The sequence below is a fragment of the Manis pentadactyla genome, chromosome 1, assembly GCF_030020395.1.
Source record: "Manis pentadactyla isolate mManPen7 chromosome 1, mManPen7.hap1, whole genome shotgun sequence".
NCBI classification, from domain to species: Eukaryota; Metazoa; Chordata; class Mammalia; order Pholidota; family Manidae; genus Manis; species Manis pentadactyla.
The window spans coordinates 236,133,903-236,151,927 of NC_080019.1; the positions used below are offsets into that span (position 1 = coordinate 236,133,903).

The window sequence follows — 18,025 nt, forward strand, 5'->3', positions numbered from 1 at the left end:
AAGTGGAAGCCAGACAGCGATTGTGACAACAGCCTCACCCAGGCACAAAGGAGAGTGTAAGTGGGTCAGAGGTGAGGGACAGAGGGCGGGAGTGGCAGCAAGCCTAGCAGGAGCCGTGGAAGTGTGTAATCTCTGTCCGGTTCTTCGGGGCTGGAACCAAGCCTGGGCCCTGTCTAGGCTCTTCACGGCCCGTCCTCAGCCCTGTGCCTGGGTAGCTCAGTGTTTGCCTGCTTTCAGATGTGGGACCAAGGCTCAGGCGGGGTAAACTGACCTGCCAACACCGCTGTCAAGTTGATGACACAGTGGTATCTGGAGGCCCACGGGCCTGAAGGAAGCCTTGTGATACTTTCAGAGGCTGTCCCAGGGCTGCTTGACCCAAACTCCAAGAGGCCTGTGTGTGTCACAGGATCAAAGCCCAGGCAGCTGGCCTGAGTCAGGCCCCGGGAGGTACATAGAGACCCAGTAGGCACTGGGATGGCCTCGGCCAGGTGTTCCCTGAAGGCTCCCTTTTCTGCTTTCTCTGATATGGCTCTCCAGCCAGGTGCTCCTGCTTCTCACTTTTGACTTTATGTCCTTGCCCTGGAGTATCTCAGGCAGACCATAGGTCTGCTGCAGAACCTGACACTTTCTCACGACCCAGCGTCCTGGGGAGGGATAACTCACGGGTGCAGAAGAAATAGGTGGCTTTAGAATTAACTGCTCTCTGGAACATGGACACTTAAAATAGATTACTTCCTGGACCAAAGGCAGTGGTCTCATGGGGAAGGCATTAGGAGGCTGAGGGACAGCTTGGCTGAGGGCAGCAGACACACGGACCACTTCCCCAGTCCCTCCTGTCCACTGGAGGCTCATGCACACTTGTAACGGAGAACAGAAGATGATGGTGGTGGATACTAAATGGGCTGCGAGGACTGGACCTGGGGAGCGGGTGGTGGTTGTTAGCAGTGGTCAGATGAGGTGTCCCAGGAGACCCGTGGGGGACTGGAGTGGCTTAGAGAAGGGGCTGCTTTAGGCAGAGGGAGGTGTTTCTGTTGGGGCTGAGTTCCTCCTAGGAGGCAGAGGATATCAGAGGGTAGAGGGGTAGGGGTCTGGGCCCAGAACAGGCCTCCAGTGGAGTCTGGGGGAGTTTGGGTAGCTCCCTTCCTAGAATAAAAGAGAAAAACCTTCCAAATAATTAACCTGTCAAGGATACATAAAGTCCAGTTTCATTGGAAATAGCAGTTGGTATCTATCCATGTTCATTTTCTCTAGACCTACTGCTGCTGGGCTAAATATGTGCCCCACCTGTTTCTCTGCATCCATGGTTGAAATGGCTCTGGGAATTGGCCCCACTATGTCCAGGCCTGCCTTTGGTGGGCAGTGTGGCAATCTGTGCAAGATGGTGGCTGCTGGCTGGGTAGTGAGTAGGGCTGAGTGGCAGCTGAGCCCGTCAGAGCTCTGGGGCTGCTGCTCCACCACAGTCTATTTCTCTAGCTTTGGAGGGTCTCTGCTCTCGGCCTTCTTCATCCACCGTCACTTGCTGTGGATAGTTGTCTCCCAGTTCCTGGCCGTGGAAGTGTGGCCTGTGGTTTTGGTTGCCACAGTAACCCCCAGGGGTGTGGCTGGACAGACTCAAATGACAGCAGTCCCAGGAGGGTAAGGGTCAAAGATGTGGGACTCAGGTCCCTAGGATTCTCTTGCTCCAGGGTCCTCTTTGGCCAATCCAGCTGGGTATTCATGAAGGCCCTTGGGGCTCCACTTGCTACTGATGGGTTTCCCAGCAGGGGAAGAGGTGGGTCCCTGCTCTGGAGACCAGGTGTGAGGTGAGGGGAGCCTGGAGACTGTCCCCCTTACTCTGAGATGGGCTGGTCTGTAGAGACAGGTGAGGAACAGCTGTGGGTTTCCCAGTTTCTGAGGCCCTCATTCCCTCCAGGCCTAAGGACACCTCTGAATGCCATGTTTACTAGATGAATGAATGGCCAAGCTGTAGGGCATCTGGGAACAAACCAGGCGGACCGGCTTGCTTCTGGCAGTCTGATGGGGGTTCCTTGCAGTGCCTGGGAGAAGCCGCCCACACCCGGCTCTGTTGTCAGCCCTGGAGTAGCCCCTCTCTACCCTACTTTGTAATTGAGGTCAGAGTCCTGACTGTACAGGTGCCTGTCCCTCTTTAAAACATACAGCCTGACGGATGGGCAAACTGGGGAGGTGGGGCTGTGAATTTACCTTTCTAAAGGGTTGGTGGTAGGATTGTCTGAAGTGGGCAGATCCCCAGGTGTGGCCGTGAAGTGGGAGTCACACCCAGGTTTCACGGGTGTGGGCCCGACTCCTGAAGAACCCGGGTCAGTCCACTCAAGAGCAGAGGAGTTGAGGAACCTGCCCGTCAACCCTTGCTGGCCCCTGTTTAGTAAAGTCTTCATATTCCAAAGTCAGAAGCACAGGTTTGAAGACAAGGATCCTAATTCTGAGAGGGCAGGAGGGCAGTTTCACTGACTGTGCTTGCTATGTGGAAATTCATTATTCGTTCATCAGTAAACCTTTTCCAAAAGTGTGAATAAGGACCCAGCAGGGAACAAGTTGGACACTACTTCCCTTCACAAAGCTGATGGTCCGCGACTGCTGTGGGGGTCACAGAACTTGCCTAGGGAGACACTCCTGTTTGGAATCAAAGGCCTACCTGGCCTAGAGCTGGGCTGGGCTCTACACCCATGGCTTCTGTTCCATGCCCAGTTCCCAGGCGCTCTTGAGCTGGGTGTGTGCCAAGCCAATGAGAGGACCTAGTGAGCATTTTAATTAATACTGGGTAATCACTAGGTGGAACTTAGCCATCCCAAATGCCTTTGAGGTTCCCCAGCCCATAGCTGGTCACTTGCTGGCTGGGCCGGGAAGGGAGAGGGAGACTGCTGTATGCGTCCTGGGCCTTTGATCAGCACCTAGGCTGTGGCACCCCCACCCCCACCCCCACCTGGCGTGGGTGAAGGTGACAACTTGGGAACCAGCCTAGCGTCTCCAACTCGCCTATCCGCCTCCCCGGGGCCTGTGGTCCACGCCATGCCGTCCAGCAGTGCGGGCCGGGCGCTCCAGGCGGCGCGGCGGGGCCTGCCTGGGCCTGACTCCTCTGCCTCAAGGTACGCGTTTGGCCTGGTGGGCTCTCCCGGCCTGTCTGCCTGCGGCTCCCGAATTAACGTACCCCCGACACCGCTGCGACCCACAGGCCTTCCCAGCGCCGGCGCCTCACGGGCCAACAGCACAGCGGAGCTGGCCGCGCCGTCGCGCGCAGGCCGCGTGGTCCCGGCGCCCGCGCACAGCTGAGCCCCTAAGTGCCGCAAACCGGCGGCGAAAGCGGGTGTTGAAAGAATGAACGAAAGAGCGCGGCGGCTGTCAGTGCAGCCCCTCCCCGAGCTCGCGGCCGCGGCGCACGCGCACTGGGGCCGGCGGCGGCGGCGGCGGCGCACGCGCTCTATGACCCGTGCGGAGTTGGGGGCGCGCCGCGGCCGCGTGCGTCACAACGCGGCCCCGCGGCCGCCTCCCGCGCGCCCGCGTCGGCCCAGTGACGGCGGGCGGCACCGGGCTCGGCGGACGCGGCGCGGTCTGCGGCCGGAAGCGCTCAGGGCCAGAGGGCGGTGCGGCGCGGCGCGAGCAGGGCCCGGCGGGGTCGCGCGCGAGGAGCTGGCGTCGCGGCGGCATGAGCCACATTCGCATCCCGCCGGGGCTCACGGAGCTGCTGCAGGGCTACACGGTGGAGGTGCTGCGGCAGCAGCCGCCGGACCTGGTCGACTTCGCCGTGGGCTACTTCACCCGCCTGCGCGAGGCCCGCTGCCCGGCCGAGCCCCCGGCCGCCCCTCCCGACGCCGGCGCCGCGGGGCTGCAGCCCGAGCCCGGCCCTGCGGCGGACGCGAGCGCGGGCAGCGAGTCCGACGACGAGGACCTGGATGGTAGGCGGGGCCGGGGCCGTCCCTCGGGCGGCGGGGTAGGATCCGGGGCCTAGGGGTCGGGCGGGGGACCCGGGGCGCGGCGGGGCCTGGGGGCGCGGCCCGGAGGGAGGGGCGGCGCGGCTGGATCCGGGAGTCTGGGGGGCGGGCGTGTGGCGCGGCTCGGGGCGCGCCCGGGCCGGAGTCTCTTGTCTGCTGGCGCCGCCAGGGGTTCGGTGCCCGGACGGCGGCTTCGGAAAGGGTTGGTTGGGAGCAGTGACTGGGGGACTTGGAAGCCCACGGAGACCTCGGAAGGTGAAGCGCACCCCCCGCAGGGCGGCGTCAGCTGTCACGTCGCGGCTGTAGTGCTTTGTCTTTGCCGAAGGGCTTTGGGGCCCTTTCCAGCGTCCCCGAGTCCGCTCTCTGAAACGTGGGCCCCGGGAATGTGTGTGTATTTGGCTAACAGGAGTGGCCCCAGGTTGGGGAGGGCAACAGTAACTGCCTTGGTTAGCACGTGGCGCCGCAGGAAAGACGACGAGCGACACTTTCCACATCTGATTTCAGCAAGGCTGTCAGCAATTCCATTTTTCCCCGTTGCTTCAACATGGGCTTTGCCAATTTAACAACAGAATTATCCTCCTTTTGAACAGCCAAAATCTACAATAAAAACGTTTGAGACAAAGTTAGAGACTTAGTGTTATTAGATCGTACTGACAGCAACTGCTAGCTCTGAGTGAATCCACATTCAAGGCTCCCCGGCTGGGAGGTAATTACCATTCGTTGCTCTTGCAGATTGTAAGCTTCAGTGTCTGGACAACTTCCTTAAGTTTATTCACGCTGAGAGTAGAATCTCTTCTTCTGTTTCCTTGGCTTAATTGCTTATTGAGTTACAGGTTTTGCATCTTAAACCTGGAAATCAGAAGTTGTTATTTTCCAAACCTCTGCCACGGATTTACTTTGTGGTCTATGTCAAGTTGTTAAACCTATTTGATTTCAGATTTACTTACCTCTAATATGGGAACAGTGAGGACAATCTCCCCAGGATAAATGCTTTTTAAAAGCTTTATTTCAGGTGTGACTCCTACATTTGATTCAGTGTCATATGTATAAATCGCAAAACTAATCTGCTTTGCGACCATTTTTACTTAAATAAAACATTATAGAAATTAGTCCTAGATGAGTACACAGAGTTTACAAGTTTTGTGTTTTATCTTCCTTCTTATCATCTTTGATATCTTTTTCAAATTTTAGTTATTTAAATCTTTGTAACCCTGCTTTATTTTATACATTTAAATGTTTTTTTGTTTAGATCTCTTAAGTGGCTGTGGTATGTATAATTATAGAAAGCAACACGAGGTGAACTATTTACAGACAGTGAACTAAAAATACATTGCACACAATGAGATACCACTTCACACCCATGAGGAATGCTATTATGAAAGAAAAAAACAGGAAGTAGCAAGTGTTGGTGAGGATGTAGAGAAGTTGGGACCCTTAGCTAATCACTGTAGGAATGACAGCTGTGGAAAACAGTTTGGCGGTTCCTCAAAAAGTCAAAACAGAAGTACTGTAGGATCAAGCAACTCAACTGCTATGTATTTACTCAAAGGAATTGAAAGCAGGGAAACGAACTTACGCTTGCACACCCATGTTCATAGCAGCATGATTCACTATAGCCAAAAGGTAGTAACAGCCCATGCGTCCATCATCATATGAATGGATAAACACAATGTGGTCCATACATACACTGAAGTGCTGTTCATCCTTAGAAAGGGGTGGAATTCTGATATGTGCCACAACGTGGAAGACCCTTGAGAACAGTATGCTAGTACAGTATGCCAGACACAGAAGGACAAATATTGTATGATCCCATTTATATAAGGTACCTAGATAGGCAAATTCCTAGAGACAGAAAGTAGAATAGAGGTTAGTGGGCTGGGGGAGCAAGTAGTAGGGAGTATTGTTTAATAGGTACAGAATTTCTGCTTGGGATGATGAAATAGTTCTGAAATTGGGTAGGAGGGGTGGTTGCACAATACATGTTTTTAATGCCATGAGTTGTACATCTAAATGTTTAAAACAGTTTTATGATAACGTGTATTTTACCACAATTTTTAAAAAGACAAAAACACATTGCATCTCCAGTGATTAGGAACGTTAGATTAATAAGCCCACAAATACCTAAAATTAGAAATTTTAGAACTGCATATACCAAGGGGACTGCTTAGTCAACCACCAATTCAGTTTATAAAATTGACATTTGAAGCAGTCAGAAAAGTTACTAGCTATTACTAATTTGTTTTCATAACAGTTCTGGTATCAAACAGCATAGCAATGTGAGGTATAATGAGTAATTAGTCTTGGGAAGATCTAAAGAGCTCCGACTTAAGTTAGTCTGACTGCATCCGCAGCAGAGCAATAATCAGTTGGTACCAGACTTGAGACACTTCCGTGGTCACCATTGAAACATTTATACTTGTGGGTCTCCCAGCATTTTTTTTGTAGCAGCTTTATGAAATATAATTCACATACCACATAATTCACCCATTTAAAATGTATAGTTCAGTGGTTTTGGTATACTTATAGATAAGCGTGACCATCAGCATCGATCCTAGAACATTTTCATCACCCCAAGAGAAACCCCATATCCTTTAGATGTTGCATGTCCCCTCCACTCTAGGCACCCCCAGTCTGCCTTCTGTCTCCACAGATCTGCTTATCCTGGGTATTCCTTACAAAGGGAATTGTACGGTATATGGTCATTCTCTCCTGGCTTCTTTCATGGAGCATGTTCTCAGAGTTCATCAGTGTCATAGCCTATATTACTGTGTCATTCCTGGTTACTGTAGGGATGTGCCACATTTTACTTATCCACTCATCAGTTGATGCACATGTAGGTTGTATCTACTTTTTGACTACTACAAATAATGCTGCTGTGAGCATTCATGTGAACAAGTTCTTGTGTGGACATATGTTTTCATCTGTCTTTGGCATGTACACTTAGGAGTAGAATTGCTGGGCCATACGGTAACTCTATGTTTAACCTTTCGAGGAACTGCCAGCCTGTTTTCCCAAAGTGGCCACACTATTTGACATTCTGACCAGCAGTGTGTGAGGGCTCCAGTTCCTTCACATCCTTGTCCACACTTACTGTCTTTTTTCTCACAGCCACCCTGCTGGGTGGGAAGTAGTACTTACTGCCCTCCTGCTTTGCAGCCCCTAATGGTGGTGAGCATCTTTCCATGTGTTTGTCAGTCATTTGTGTATCTTCTTTGGAGAAATGTCTGTTCAAGTCCTTTGTTCATTAATTTTTTTATTTATATTATATATTTTTATTTTGGTATCATTAATCTACAATTACATGAGGAACATTATGTTTACTAGGCTCCCTCCATCACCAAGTCCCCCCCACATACCCCATTGCAGTCACTGTCCATCAGTGTAGTAAGATGCTATAGAATCACTACTTGTCTTTTCTGTGTTGTACAGCCCTCCCCGTGCCCCCCACCCCCTACATTATGTGTGCTAATCATAATGCCCCCCCCCCTTTTTTTCCCTTATCCCTCCCTTCCCACCCATCCTCCCCAGTCCCTTTCCCTTTGGTAACTGTTAGTCCTTTCTTGGGTTCTGTGACTCTGCTGTTTTGTTCCTTCAGTTTTTTTCTTTGTTCTTATACCCCACAGATAAATGGAATCATTTGATACTTGTCTTTCTCTGCCTGGCTTATTTCACTGAGCATAATACACTCTAGCTCCATCCATGTTGTTGGAAATGGTAGGATTTGTTTTCTTCTTATGGCTGAATAATATTCCATTGTGTATATGTACCACATCTTTATCCATTCATCTACTGATGGACACTTAGGTTGCTTCCATTTCTTGGCTGTTGTAAATAGTGCTGCGATAAACATAGGGGTGCATATGTCTTTGAAACTGGGCTCCTGCATTCTTAGGGTAAATTCCTAGGAGTGAGATTCCTGGGTCAAATGGCATTTCTATTTTGAGTTTTTTGAGGAACCTCCATACTGCTTTCCACAATGGTTGAACTAATTTACATTCCCACCAGCAGTGTAGGAGGGTTCCCCTTTCTCCCCAACCTCGCCAACATTTGTTGTTGTTTGTGTTTTGGATGGTGGCGATCCTTACTGGTGTGAGGTGATACCTCATTGTGGTTTTAATTTGCATTTCTCTGATGACTAGCAATGTGGAGCATCTTTTCGTGTGGCTGTTGGTCATCTGAATTTCTTCTTTGGAGAAGTGTCTGTTCATATCCTCTGCCCATTTTTTAATTGACTTACTTGCTTTTTGTTTGTTGAGGTGCGTGAGCTCTTTATATATTTTGGATGTCAACCCTTTATCGAATCTGTCATTATGAATATATCCTCCCATATTGTAGGATGCCTTTTTGTTCTATTGGTGGTGTCCTTTGCTGTACAGAAGCTTTTCAGCTTGATAGAGTCCCACTTGTTCATTTTTGCTTTTGTTTCCCTTGCCTGATGAGTTGTATTCAGGAAAAGTTGCTCATGTTTATATTCAAGAGCTTTTTGCCTATGTTCTTCTAATAGTTTTATGGTTTCATGACTTACATTCAGGTCTTTGATCCATTTTGAGTTTATTTTTGTGTATGGGGTTAGACAATAATCCAGTTTCATTCTCTTACATGTAGCTGTCCAGTTTTGCCAACACCAATTGTTGAAGAGGCTGTCATTCCCCCATTGTATGTCCATGGCTCCTTTATCATATATTAATTGACCATATATGTTTGGGTTAGTATCTGAACTCTCTATCCTGTTCCACTGGTCTGTGGGTCTGTTCTTGTGTCAGTACCAGATTGTCTTGATTACTGTGACTTTGTAGTAGAGCTTGAAGTTGGGGAGCGAGATCCCTCCCACTTTATTCTTCCTTTTCAGGATTGCTTTGGCTATTCGGGGTCTTTGGTGGTTCCATATGAATTTTAGAACTATTTGTTCCATTTCGTTGAAGAATGCTGTTGGTATTTTGATAGGGATTGCATTGAATCTGTAGATTGCTTTAGGCAGGATGGCCATTTTGACGATATTAATTCTTCCTAGCCAGGAGCATGGGATGAGTTTCCATTTGTTAGTGTCCTCTTTAATTTCTCTTAAGAGTGTCTTGTAGTTTTCAGGGTATAGGTGTTTCACTTCCTTGGTTAGGTTTATTCCTAGGTATTGTATTCTTTTTGATGCAATTGTGAATGGAATTGTTTTCCTGATTTCTCTTTCTGCTAGTTCATCGTTAGTATGTATAGGAAAGCAACAGATTTCTGTGTATTAATTTTGTATCCTGCAACTTTGCTGAAGTCAGATATTAGTTCTAGTAGTTTTGGAATGGAGTCTTTAGGGTTTTTTATGTACAATATCATGTCATCTGCAAATAGTAACAGTTTGACTTCTTCTTTACCAATCTGAATGCCTTGTATTTCTTTGTGTTGTCTGATTGCCGTGGCTAGGACCTCCAGAACTATGTTGAATAACAGTGGGAGAGTGGGTATCCCTGTCTTGTTCCTGATCCTAGAGGAAAAGCTTTCAGCTTCTCGCTGAGAGTTTTTATCATGAATGGATGTTGAATTTTGTCAAATGCTTTTTCAGCATCGATGGAGATGATCATGTGGTTTTTGTTCTTTTTGTTTATGTGGTGGATGATGTTGATGGATTTTCGAATGTTGTACCATCCTTGCATCCCTGGGATGAATCCCTCTTGGTCATGGTGTATGATCCTCTTGATGTATTTTTGAATTTGTTCTGATAATATTTTGTTGAGTGTTTTTGCATCTATGTTCATCAGGGATATTGGTCTGTAATTTTCTTTTTTGGTGGGGTCTTTGCCTGGTTTTGGTATTAGAGTGATGCTGGCTTCGTAGAATGAGTTTGGGATTATTTTCTCCTCTTCTATTTTTTGGAAAGCTTTAAGAATAATGGGTATTATGTCTTCTCTATATGTCTGATAAAATTCAGTGGTGAATCCATCTTGCCTGGGCGTTTTGTTCTTGGGTAGTTTTTTTTATTACCAATTCACTTTGTTCATTTTTTGATTGGGCTTTTTGTCTTTTTTAAATTTCTGAGTTCTTAGAGTTTTTTTATATATATATTCTAAACAAGTCCTTTATGAGATATATAACTTACAAATATTTTCTCTCATTAGTGGGTTGTTTTTTTCACTGTCTTTTAAAGCAGAAAAGGTTTTAGTTCTAGTGAAGACCAATGTCTCGCTTTCTTTGGCTTCCACTCCTATTTAAGAAACCATTGCCAGGTCCAAGGTCATGAAGATCAGCCTCTGTGTTTTCTTCTAAGTGTTTTATGGTTTTAGCTCTTACGTGTAGGTCTTTGGTACATTTTAAGTTGTTTTTATATAAGATGTGAGGTGGTCCATCCTTCCGTACGTGGATATCAGTTGTTCCGGCACTGTTTATTAAGAAGGCAGTTCTTCGCCGTTTAACTGTGTTGGTGTTCTTGTAGAAGCCAGTTGAGGGCAAGGGTGAGAGTCTGTTTCCAGCTCTCCTTCCTGTTCTGTTGCCCTGTGTGTATGCTGGTACCACACTGTCTTGATTACTGTATATTTGTAGTAACTTTAGAATCAGAAAGTGTGAGTTTTCCAACTTTCCTCTTTTCAAGATTGTTTTGGCTATTTTGAATCCCTTGAATTTCCATGTGAATTTTAGAATTAGTTTGTCAATTTCTACAAAGAAACCAACTGGGATTTTGATAAGGACTACATCGAATTTGTAGATTAATTTGGAGAGTGTTGCTATCTTAACAATATTGACTCTTGATCTATGAATATGGGATGTCTTTCCACTTATTTAGATTTTCTTTAATTTCCAAATTAAGGAGCAACCATGTTTTGTATGCTCAGAACATAGGTTAATAGGTTTGCACTTCTATTAAGTTTATTCCTAAGTAATTTATTCCTTTTGGTGCTATTGTAAATGGAGTTTTTTTCTTTATTTCATTTTCTAATTGCTCATTGCTGGTATGTAGAAATACAGTTAATTCATACTGATATTGCTAGACTTGTTTATTAGTTCTAATAGCTTTTTAGTGGACTTCTCTGGGTTTTTCCCCAGCATATTTAACTGCCCGGTATATACCCCGTAACATAGGAGCTGGGCAGAGCTGCAGCAGCAGGGATTTTGGGAATCGCTTCCCAGTAAACGCCTGCATCTTACGTATCTGGTTCTGGCCAGGGTTTTGATGCTGCTGAGCCACTTCTTGGGATTCTTCCCCTTGGCCTCCTCTCTGCCCTTCCAGCGCTGGACGATGAGCTTCAAAATTTAGTTTATTCCCATTGCTGCCTCAGTGAGTGACTCTCTTGCTGAGTATTCTTTGCCCTCTCTCCCTCTCCATCCCCATCTCCCCCTCCCCCTATCTCTCCATCCCCATTGCCCCCCTCTTCCTCCCCCGTATTTCAGTCTCTGGGCTCTCATCTTCTCCCCACAGCTGGACACAGCTGGGCATCGGCAGGTCCCCACCCTCTCTTCTCCACCCCATCCATTCTCAGTGCCATCACCAAAACTACCTTTCTTTTTTCCCTGATTTTAAAATTGTGACAAAATGTACATAAGGCAAAATTTGCCATTTCAACAATTTTTAGGTGTACAATTCAGTGACATAATTACCTGCACAATGTTATGTAATCCCCTTTTTCAGTTAAGTAAACTTTGTGAAGTAACACTTGCATGCAAAAAAGTGCACAGATCATAAACGTGCGGTTTGGACGTGTGTACAGCAGACAGCCTCTGTGCCCCATCAAGACCAGTGCCCTCACGTCACGAGCATACATTTCACGTGATTGTAACACTCATGCAGCTCTGCAGTGAGGACAGCCAGCATTTAGTAAGCCAGTCTCCTTCCCTCGCAGTCTTGGTGTTCAGTGGTTTATTGGCATCATCTCGTTGAATACTCCCAGTCCTTTAAGGTAGGAATTGTGGTTTTCTCCATTTTGCAGTTGAGGAAATTGAGGCCTAGAGATTACACAAAATCATAAAATAAGCAGAATTGGACTCTAGGCTGTAATTAGTGCCATCTCACTGTTCATATTATTTCCTACCTGAACTGCCTTTCACTTTTTTCTTGCCTTATTCTTTTTTATTGAAAAGGCTGTAAGCATTATATTTCTGTATATAATCATAATTTTTTATTATAGTAGAATACACATAAAATACACCATTTTACCATCTTAAAGCATACAGTTGATGCACATTAAGTACATTCATTTATTTTGTGCAACAATCACCACTATTTTGTTCTTTTTCAAGATCATTTTGGGTTTTCAGAACTCCTTACAATGCCTTATGAATTTTAGGATCAGCTTTTCCATTTCTGCAAAAAAAGCCTGTGTTCTTAAATTCCATCCTCCAACTGTTGCAGATGTTCACAGCTGCCACCGACCTTTCCCCGTGAGCTTGTGCCCTGCAGCCTGTGGCTTCTGTAGGGTTTTCTATATATAAGACCATGCCATCTGTGAATAGTTTTATTTGTTCCTTTCCAGTTTGAATGCCTTTTATTTATTTTTCTTGCCTAATTGCTCTGGCTAGGACTTCCACTTCCATCCAGGACTGTGCTGAAAAGAGGGGACTAAAGTGGGGATCCTTGTCTTGTTCCTGATCTAGGGGGAAGGTCTTCAGTCTTTTACCATTCAGATGTTAGTTGGGTGGGTTTTCATAAATAGTCTTTACCATGTCTATGGCAATTCTCTTAAATTCCTAGTTTGTGGGAGTTTTTATCCTATAAGGGTGTTGGATTTTGTCAGACACTTTTTCTGAGTCAGTTGAGATGATCACGTGTTTCTTTTCCCTTCATTCTTTTAATGTGCTGTGTTTTGTTACACTGACTGACTGACTTTTGTGTACTGAATGAGCCCTGCATTCCTGGGATCAGTCACACTCGGTCATGGTGGAAAGATCTTATAAAATGCTGCTGGGTTTAGTTTGCTAGGATTTTGTTGTCATAATGTTTCTTTACTGCATTCTGTAACTCAAGTGAATATATTATACTCTTCTTAGTTATTTATTCCCCATTTAAATTGCTTCCAAATATTTGCTAGTAAGAGATTTTTTATGCATACAGTTTTTTTTTTAAACAACTGGTAATTTATTAGTAGCTGATTCAAGCTTCTGCAGGGTGACGTTCGCCTCAGTACTGATGGACCCAAAGGCCTGTGATGTGAGCCTGGGGTGCTGTGGACCCTCACCTGGAGACGATCCCAAGCTTTAGCACCTCCAGCACAAGCACACATGCTCGTGGTGATGCCGAATCTCTAGTGTCTTGTCTTTTCTCCTCTCGGCAGTCTGTGCACAGCTCAAGGGATAGCTCACACTGCTGCCATGGTGTTGGGGGGACCTGGCCCACGGGTGATTTGCTGTTGGGCGAGCAGCCCAACCACGGCGCACAGCCGGCAGCGTCAGTCTGCTGTGACCTCCTCTTCCTTGGAGGGTGTAAGGCTTGTGGCTCGTTTTCGGCTCATTCCCGTAGAAGGGATTGCTACAGATAGGATTATTGTGTCAAAAGCTGCGTTGTCTTTTGGCCTTGAAAGTACTGTCTGGTCACATTGCTCTCAGAAGGCTTCTGTCCATCAGTATACACGGTCACCAGCAACATGTGAGTCCAAATTCATTGTGCACTTTAGAGCACAAGGTATTAAAAATCTTTAAAAAGTATTACTTTTTGGAAAGTTTTCTTTAGTGTTTTAGTTTCACTTTTATCCATTTTGGGGAGGTTGAACCTTATCTTAAGGTCATATCTGCTCATGTTCAGTGCGGTGCTGTGTATAGGAGGTGGCCATCTGCATAACACTGATGAAAATTACTGGCCCCTTGCCTTTGGGAGGTGGGGGGAGGAAGGGCCAGGTTGGCCCCTCCTCACCCACACCTGGGCAAACCTCATGGTGTCCTGGGGATTCCAGGGGGTGGGCTATAGTAAGGAAAACCTGTTTGTCTACTCAGGGCACTAACGGCATGCTCCGCATGAGCGCCGGGGCCTCAGGACAGACCCCACTTTTGGCACCGGGGCAAGTCCAGGCCTCCTGCACTTCTGACCGTCTGGCTGTTGACCGGGGTCCCTGCAGCCCCCTCCTCGAGCGTCACAATCTGCTGGAGAGGCTCCCAGACTCAGGGGGGTGCTGTGCTGTTGGGCCGTTACCAAAGCCACAACTGGGGGACAGACCGGTGAGCACAGGGCTTGTGGCCCTGCCACTGCCCGCCTTCAGCCCTCAGCCCTTTAGTTTGTGGAGGGGCTGTTATGTGGGCATTGGTGACCAGCTGTCCAGGGCTCTTCTCCCCTCCCTGGAGGTCGGGCCAGTTCCCCTAGTGACAGGCCCCCAGCCGGGAGTCCTGCTGGCTGTGCCCGGAGGCCCAGGGGCCGGTTGTGGGTCAGCAGGCTCCTGTCGGGGTGGGAGACAGGGTCAGGAGCTAGCCCGGAGCCAGGGAGGTGCACAGGGGCTTCTCGGGGTGGCACACTGTCATGCTTGGAAACTTAAAAAAATGAATCCTTTTTCTGTCTCTCTTTTTCTTTCTTCCTTCCCCCTCCCCACCCCTAGCCTGTTCCTTACCTTCTTCCTTCTTTCTTTTTAATCAAGTGAAGACAGAGTTGGACCCACTGCATGAATCTGATGGGCATGCAGGGCGGGGAGCAGGCCTGGAGCTGGGGGACAGGGGTGGCAGTGGGCGAGGTGCAGGCGGGGAGCGTAAGGCTGTGCATGGCCCTGGAGGCCCCTGGACTCTGGGTTTAAGCAGGACGGGGCAGAGCCCAGTGGAAGATGCGGGGGGCCAGGGACCAGCAGTTTGGGCCCCTCTGTGCCCTTGCTCTTCATGTTCACCCTCCTGCAAGTCCTGTGTGGGAGACAACTGCCTCCACTTGTTTAGCTGCTGTGCTAGCTTTGATCGGCCTGTGTTTTCTGTTTTTCCTTTCTGTGCTTTGTAATTGAGATAATTCACGTGAATTCACCTTTTTAAAGCATACAGTCCAGTGGCTTTAGTATGTTCACAGGGTTGTGCAGCCACCGCCTCTGCTGAGCTCCAGAGCATTCTCAGCACCAGGAAGAAGCCCTGTAACGGTCACCCCATCCCTCCCTCCCACCCCTGCCAGCAGCCTAGCTTGTCTTCTACGCGTTTGCTTGTTCTGGGCGTTTCGTATGCATGGACGCGTACAACATGTGGTCCAGAATGTCTCTGGCTTCTTTCAGCCTAATGTCTTCAAGGCCCATTACAGGGCTGCATGGGAGTGCCCCACTCTCCCCTACAGCCGAATGCCGTTCCTCCGTGTGTGTCTCCCACAGTCCGTGGGACTGTGGGTGACGGGTGTTCAGGCGGCTGCTGTGTTTTGGCTGTGCGTCCTGTGTGGTCTTCGGTTCCTCCGTGTGTCCACTCAGCGCAGTTGTGGGGCCACATGGCAATTCTATGCTGAGCTTTTCGAGGCGGTGCCGAGCGTTCTCTGCAGCGGCTGCACCGTTTTGCCTTCCGGCCAGTGTGCCTTGCCCCCGGTCTGCCCCTGCCCTTGTCCACGCCCCGCGCGTGGCCACCCCGGTGGGCATGGGCTGGCGCCTCGCTGTGCTCCGCCCCGCTCCCCCGTGACCCCCAGAGACGTGCATCTTTTCCTGCACAGCTCGTCCATTTGCAACCCTTGGAGAAATAACTGTTCAGGTCTTTTGTCCTTTGTAGTTGGCTTTGTCTTTTTGCTGCTGAGCTGTAAGAGTTCTTTCTGTGTTTTGGAGACTGGCTCCGTACCCGATAGGTGATTTGTAAGCACTTTATCTGTCTTTGTGAGTTGTGTATTACGTTCTCGAAGCACGGGAGGTTTACATGTTGATGAAGTCCGGCCCGTTTGGGTGTGGGGCGCGGTCTGCTCTCCGGGGTCCCCACCCCAGCTCTGCCCTCTGCTTGCGCGCCCACGGGCTTCTCTCAGACACCTTGCCCTCTTCAGGCCGTTCTCCGTCCTGCAGCTGTGCAGATCGGATCCCTTTTGTCTCCCGGGTAAATCCCCGCGGGTGGAGTGAGGCCCCCACGGCCTGCAGACTCTGGCCCTGCTTCCTCTCTGCCTCCTCTCTCCAGCCCCGCCCCTCCTCGCCAGCTGAGCTTGTGTCCACACGTGCCAGGCTCGGTCCCCCCGCGTGGGCTGTGGCTGCTGTCGGCTCTCCCTGAGTCTCGAGAGCCACTGGCTCCTAGCCTTTAGGCCTCAGCTTCAGAGAGGCTTTTCCGCACTGCCCTGCTGGAGCGGCCGCCTCCTGGGGCCCAGCAGCGCCCCAGGTCACAGGAGAGCCCTAACAGTGGTCTGGAATTCTCTCTCAGTAGAACAGAAGCTCCCCGAAGACAGGGAGCTTCCTGTCTTGTTCTCTGTCCCCAGGGCCTAGTGTGCAGCCTGGCCCGTAATGGGTACTTACAGAGCTCTTGCAAATGAGTGAATGAGGGAGTGTCCCCAGGACCCGACTCTGGAGACTGGTGCCGCAGAGCGCATCGCAGGAGCCCAGGCGGCGGTGCAGCTGAGAGGGGACTGGCCTGGCTACGGCGGTGAAGGCAGTGGAGGGTCGGCTCGGGGGCCAGCGCTGCCGTGGTGAGACCCAGCTGTGACTCCCAGAGTCTTGTGGGGTCGCGCGACCCACCAGTGCCCAGAGCTGTGGTGGGATGGGCCCTTGTGGATCTCATCGTGAGGGCGAGACGCCCTCAGCAACAGCCATCAGGGAACTTTGGAAAAACAGAGGCCTGTTATTTACAGGACCTGGGTATTAGCACGCGTGGGGCCACACAGCAAGGTCGCGGGTGGACAGAAAGTGGGTCTGGGGTTCTGCTGTATTGGGGTTGAGGTTGGGGGCCCAGGCTTTCGAGGGCTCACTCCTTGTTGCTGAATTTAAAACAGTGGGAATTTAAAGCGGGGTGGGGTGGGGGAATAGAGAAAACCATGGCCCAAATGGTTGCATATGGAAATGAACCAAGATCTCTCAAACAGGGGCCTCAGGGGAGGCGGCCTGGCCCTTTATCTAGAGTGGCCTTCGCAGAAGCTGGTGCCTCTGCAGTCAAAGCTCAAGTCAGGCAGGGAAGGGAAAAGCAAGCTGGGATCAGGGCCACCCTGCACAAGCCAGAGGCTGCAGCGGGCTGTGGACGCCAGGTGCCGACGGTCAGGGAGGCCAGAGGCTGCAGTGGGCTGTGGAGGATGCCAGGTGCCAGCGGTCAGGGGCTCTGTGAGGGGTGACTGGCTGCAGGAGGGTGAGACGAGCAGTGGGGAGTGCCTTTGGACGGGGTGAGGACAGCACTGGTGGCAGCTGGGGGGACGGGTGGTGTGAGGGAAGGCTTGGGTTTTGCCTTGTGAAGGTAGTGTCCCCCTTACCATGTTAACGGCGGAGGAGGGGGCCGCGGAGAGCTATGGCTGGTGCCGCCAGAGCCTGTGATGCCGCTGGGGTAGTTGGAGCAGGGAGTGGGGACAGCACATTTAGAACCTGGAAAGCGTCGCTAGTCTTGGCTGTTATTTAATTTAAAGGACAATTTAAGATTTTACTCCTCTATGCCCTTGATGTAAGGCCTAGTCTTTTAGGTCAAGGGGAATGCGTAAGCTTGGAAAATTATCTCTGAAACAGGTTATTGATTTTTCTGGCTTATCTGTCTATTGGCCATTCTGAATGCCATGGACATATGAAAGAGAAGCAGATGCATTTTTTTAAAGGTTTCTGTAATTTAGACCTTTCTGGGGTTTTGGTTTCTTTAAAAAATCAATTTCTTCATTAAGAAATATGTTACATAGTAAAGGAAAACAGCTTGTTAGGTCTGCTTTCAGGACTCAAAACTCTTCATTATCTAATGAGACGGACTATTTCTGGGTGATGTTATTTGCTGGAATTTTTCATCTGTTGCCCTTATAAACTTCCCTGTTAGCTTCTTGAAAAAAATTAAAGGTCACCATTATGGTGGGACTACTGGAGCACTTGAAATAGTGAGTGAGTCACTGAGTTTTATGTTGTGGTTTCTGGTGTTATGTTGGTGATTTTATTACCCAGTCATTGTTTTTTGACGGAGATACTTCATTGAGAATTCAGACTTTCTACATTTTCTTTAGCTCTGCCTCTGGTCTGTAGACTTGGAATAAAGAATGCAGCCTCCACGGTGTGCCCACCGATGGGAGCGCCATGTCGCTGGGG

General features: G+C 49.1%; 1 protein-coding gene across 1 annotated transcript in view; it reads left to right on the forward strand.

Annotated features, from left to right (window-relative positions):
- The first annotated feature begins 3,439 nt into the window (after window positions 1–3,439).
- The window catches only part of IP6K2 (inositol hexakisphosphate kinase 2), a 96,742-nt gene continuing 82,156 nt past the window's right edge, over window positions 3,440–18,025 (forward strand). Inside the window, 1 exon segment of the mRNA XM_036877981.2 lies at window positions 3,440–3,911. Coding sequence (XP_036733876.2) covers window positions 3,662–3,911 — 250 coding nt within the window. The 5' untranslated portion in view covers window positions 3,440–3,661.